This window comes from Corvus brachyrhynchos, unplaced genomic scaffold (assembly GCF_000691975.1).
Source record: "Corvus brachyrhynchos isolate BGI_N302 unplaced genomic scaffold, ASM69197v1 scaffold99, whole genome shotgun sequence".
In the NCBI taxonomy this organism is placed as follows: Eukaryota; Metazoa; Chordata; class Aves; order Passeriformes; family Corvidae; genus Corvus; species Corvus brachyrhynchos.
In genome coordinates this window covers 218,042-222,602 of record NW_008239778.1, presented here as the reverse complement: position 1 = coordinate 222,602, position 4,561 = coordinate 218,042, and the positions used below count along the sequence as shown (strand labels likewise).

The 4,561-nt window shown below is 54.3% G+C and overlaps 1 protein-coding gene across 1 annotated transcript in view; it reads right to left on the bottom strand.

Annotated features, from left to right (window-relative positions):
- TSR1 (TSR1, ribosome maturation factor) overlaps window positions 1–4,561 on the bottom strand; it is a 7,271-nt gene that overhangs the window by 957 nt on the left and 1,753 nt on the right. The window contains 10 exon segments of the mRNA XM_008640409.2: window positions 94–209; window positions 543–675; window positions 998–1,108; window positions 1,308–1,470; window positions 1,887–2,083; window positions 2,367–2,530; window positions 2,822–2,981; window positions 3,243–3,670; window positions 3,950–4,084; window positions 4,164–4,380. Coding sequence (XP_008638631.1) covers window positions 94–209; window positions 543–675; window positions 998–1,108; window positions 1,308–1,470; window positions 1,887–2,083; window positions 2,367–2,530; window positions 2,822–2,981; window positions 3,243–3,670; window positions 3,950–4,084; window positions 4,164–4,380 — 1,824 coding nt within the window.

Genomic DNA, 4,561 nt, shown 5'->3' with positions numbered 1-4,561 from the left:
TCAAGTCATACTTTCTAGAGAGATGCACTCATAAGCACAGTATGGGGACAGTTTGTCTCCAGACACCACCTCCTCAGCATTTATCAACTCACCGTTACTTCTCTGTTTGAAAAGCAGCACTGAGGCAGGAGGGAAAGTGATGGGAGCGTAAACAGTCACCACCAGGGCAGCATCTGGGCGCAGGAAACGCTCCAGCTTGTGCTTATCAGCTAGGACAGAACAGCAGTCTTCAGAACTCTGGGAAACCCCAGAGAGCTCATTCTTCCCTGTCCAACAAACACCCCTCCTCTGCTGGCACTGAGTATCTGGGAATGAAGGTGATCCTCTGGCATGGAACCTGGACCTCGCCTGGATCAGTGAACCACCTTTCCCAAGCCATTCTATTCCCCATGATTTAGTGCCTGCCCTGGAAGCCTCAGAGCCTAGGAGTGATTCTTCACAAGAGTCCTTCAGCCAGGTTCAGACACCACGGCTAAGACATCACAGGCTTCCTGCTCTAGAATCCCCAACCCCACTCCTGGTGTACCCAGCCCCTGACAAACCTGAGGTGTGCTGGGAGAACAGGGGGGATGCTCGGAAGCGTCTGAACCCGCAGTGGAAGATCAGCTCCTCCTTGGCCCTCACTGGCTCGCTGTTGCCCGGATGCCGACGCACCAGGAAGTTCAACACGGACATCTGGAAGAGGCAGCACAGTGAGGGGCTGCTGGCAGGGCTGGCAGGGGATGGTGGGCAGCAGAAAGCACCAGGACATTGCAGCAGAGATGAATGCCCTTGAAAATGGGGTCCCAAAATGTTACTGGTCACCAGTGCCAGGCTCAGACACTTTATCCTAACCCACCCCCCCCGGCAGCTTCTGTGTGCTCTGACCTGCTTTGAAACAGGAGTGATGTGGGGAGATTCCAGCCCAAACCCTCTGCAGCCAGACCCTGTCCAAGCCATGCAGCCTGAAGGAGCAAGGAGCTGCACATCCCTCCAAGGTATCATCCCTTTTGTTCACCTTTTGTTCATGGGGAAGCAGCGAGAACAGGACCAGGGGTTTCCCTTCCTTGAAGCTCTCCATCACCGAGACAGGGACGTTGCAGACGTGAAGTGTAACGTACCAGCCCACCTGCCAAGACAGGAGCAGTTGTGAACATTTATCTCAACAAAAAAGGTGTCAGAAGATGTGCCTGGATTAGGGAGGGAATCCAGGAAAAAATTGTCTGAACTTAAGGCTGAAGGATCTGCCCAACCACCTCCCTGATAAGTCACTCCTACTGGGAGCAAAGGAACACAGCAGGGCAAGAGGAGTTACCAAAGGGAGTTACCAAAGCTCCTTCAGTCTCCTCCTTCTCTATTTGTCTGAAGAGGTTCTTTCTGGTTCGGGAGAAGTCCTGGAACTGGAAGATCCTGGCATAATCCCTTGGAAGATTCTCTTTGGGATCCCATGGAGAAGTCCGGAAGCTTTTCAGCCCCCTGTACTTCTGGAACCTAGAGAACAGAGCAGGAAAGACAAATTACTCCATCACTTGAGGTGAATCCCATCCTTCACCACCACCTGTGGTCTGCAGGGTCTCATGCCTTCAGGGAGGGCAAAGGGAGCAAAGCAAACATTAGCCCTCAGGAAAGATCTTGGTGCAAAGAGAGCTAAAACCAGCAGCCAAATCTCCAAACAACCTGTCCTTGCCTCAGGGCCCACCCTCCTCCCTCTCCCAAGTCAGGACCCAGCTCTCTGGGTCCTCTCACTGCCAACTAGTACCTGCTCTGGAAGCCTCAGAGCCAAAGAGAGTCTTCACAAGAGTCCTTCAGCCAGGTTCAGACACCACGGCTAAGACATCATAGGCTTCCTCACCAAATTAAACAGGCACCTTGCAGCTCCTCTCCCAGCAAAGCATCCCATTTCTTACCTGACTCTGGCAGGCACATCCCGTGGCGTGTCCACCTCATCTGGAAACATCTCATCCATTCTCTCCTGTTTGTATCTCTCCAGCATCTGTTCATCCTCCTCCATCTTCTCGTCGTACTGGTCATCCCGCAGGCACTCGGACACGGTCATGGTCTCGCTCTCCTCCTCCCCAGCTTCCTCCTCACTGCTCTCCCCCTCCTGGCACAGGGCAGCACAGAGCCTGTGAGCACACAGAGCTGTGCATGCAGCACTGGCACCCTGTGTGTGCTCACACTGTATGATTTGGGATCCCAGCCCATCATTTTGGGGTCTAACAGGCCAAAAAAGCAACGTGATACATGTGGGGATTTAACAGTGGAAATCCAGGCAAGTTCTGGCTCTGTGTCATGCCCTTGCATAGAGCAAGTTGAAAGGACAGAATTGTCCTAGAACATGCAATAATGGCCTGGCAATCACCAGTGCTATCACCTCTTGGAGGTACCTGGGAAACTGCCTCTTCCATCAGATCATCATCCATGTCATCATCTTCGTCACCATCATCATCTTTCTCACTGCCTTCTTCTCCATCATCCACAATCCAGGCAGCCTGGTACTTGGATGTGCCTTTGGGGACCTTCACCACCCTCCTGTTTGCCTTCAGAGAATCTGTAGGATTCCCACCAGTGGTTAATACAGGAAGAATTCTCCTTCCCCTCAGCAACATTTATACCAGAACAACCAAAACCAGATCTAGACCAGAACTGCTGTTTCCCAGCAAAGAATTTGTCAGGACAGCCAAAATCTGCAAACCACACAGCCTGCTGGCCACCTGATGGGACTGGGGATGGAAGCCATCCCAACTAGGATGTTTCCTCACAGCCACCCTGGTGACAGAAGTTTCTAACAACCCTCCTAAGAGGGACAAGGAAAAGATACAGAACCACTGCTTCTGCTCACCCTCTGCTTCCTGCAGTTCTTCTTCAGTGGGCCACGTCTGCTCCCCTTCCATGGGATCAGGAACCACTTCTGACTGCAGGGACTCCTGCTTGCTTGGATCTGCCTTCATCAGGACCTTGACATCTTCCTCCATCTCATCAGCACCATTTCCAGAGTCATCCTGAAGGGTGAGAGCGGAGTTCCCAGCTCTGAACACACCTCACTGAAGCCTGCAATCGGCCTCAAGTGAAACTCCCTTCGTGATGTCGCGACACAGCCTTCATTACACACGGCAGGCAAGGGACCTCAGCCCAGCAGCAGAACACAGACAGAACTCTCCTTTCCCCTCCCCTTGCCCACACACACCCAGCTGTATTCTCCACAATGGAAGTTTAGAAACTTCGTGTTCTAACAAGATTGGCAAAGCCTTCACCCCACACACCTGAACCTCCATGTCCTGACTCCTCTTCTGTCCTTTAACCACACGTGGGTTCAAAGAGAGGGGGTCTGGAGGGGCATCCACCTGGCTGACCTGGAAGTCCCCATGCCCCACAATGTGCACCAGGCTGTTCACATTGAGGGTCTGTCCCCGGACAAAGCCAGACACCTTCAGGGTCCCAACCAGGTCACTGTCCTGGCTGGGCACAAACTCAGCAGCACGGGCGAGCAGGTGAGCGCGGCGGTCCCGAAAAGCCAGGTGCCGCTGCTTCTGGGAGCTGAGGTGCCTCAGGAGCAGCGAGGATTCCTGCTCTGTGTTCAGTGGGAAGAGCTTGGCCTCAGGAAAGCGTTTCTCTATGGATTTGGAGAGTTTCTTCCTGGCATCTATCCTCTTCTTAGGGGGCAGGTCAGTGCCCCCCGGGACAGCCAGAGCTGCCGGGCAGAGAGCAAAATTCAGGATCAGATCCTAAATCTTCTTATGTCCTTTTTACCAAACATAGGCAAATACTTGGATGTCAGCAGCCCAAATGGCCAGATTTGCACCACCAGGTACAAAGGGAGTTTCGCTGGTGCCCAACAGGGCATGGAGCAGTAGCCATAAACTGAAATGAAAGAACTTCCACCTCAACATAAGGAAAAATTTCTTTTCACTGACAGTAAATCTCTGTTAAGCACCCCCAGAGCCCCCTAGAAGCCCAAAACATTTCTCACCATAACTGGGGAGCCCCTGTGCAAAGAGGCAAGAGAGGCAGTGCTCCCCAGCACTGTCCCAGCCATCCACAGGATCCAGAATGAACAGCAGGGAGTCAGCAACCTTGGCAAGGTCTAAGACAGCGTGAAGATCCCCTGCACCCAAAACACCTCCATTAGTGGGGCTGCCAGAGGTACCAGAACAGGAACCCAATCAACAGCGGTGCCTCCTCACCTGCCTGTGCTGTGACAAAGCGCCAGCGCTGCTTGAGCCGGGGGCAGAGGAGGGCAAAGCCACCAGCTCTGCCCTCATCTGCACGGACAACGGCCGAGTCCTGGCTCTGCAGCAGGCGCAGGGTGTCGTGGGCTGCAGCCCTGCTGTGCAGCAGCAGCACCACCACGAGGTGCGGGGGCCCGTCCTTGCTGCCGAGGTTGCGCTTCTCCGCCAGCACCTGCGGGCACAAGGGCAGAGCGTGAATCCCAACCCACGTCCGGCTCCTCTCGCGCCCCCCGGCCCACGGCACGATTCCTGCACACCGCAACTCGAACACACCCGGCCCGATAATGCTCCGCTTGACCCAAAGCGAACCGGCCCTGGCACCCACTCGTCTCCCCCGCGAAGACCCAAACCGG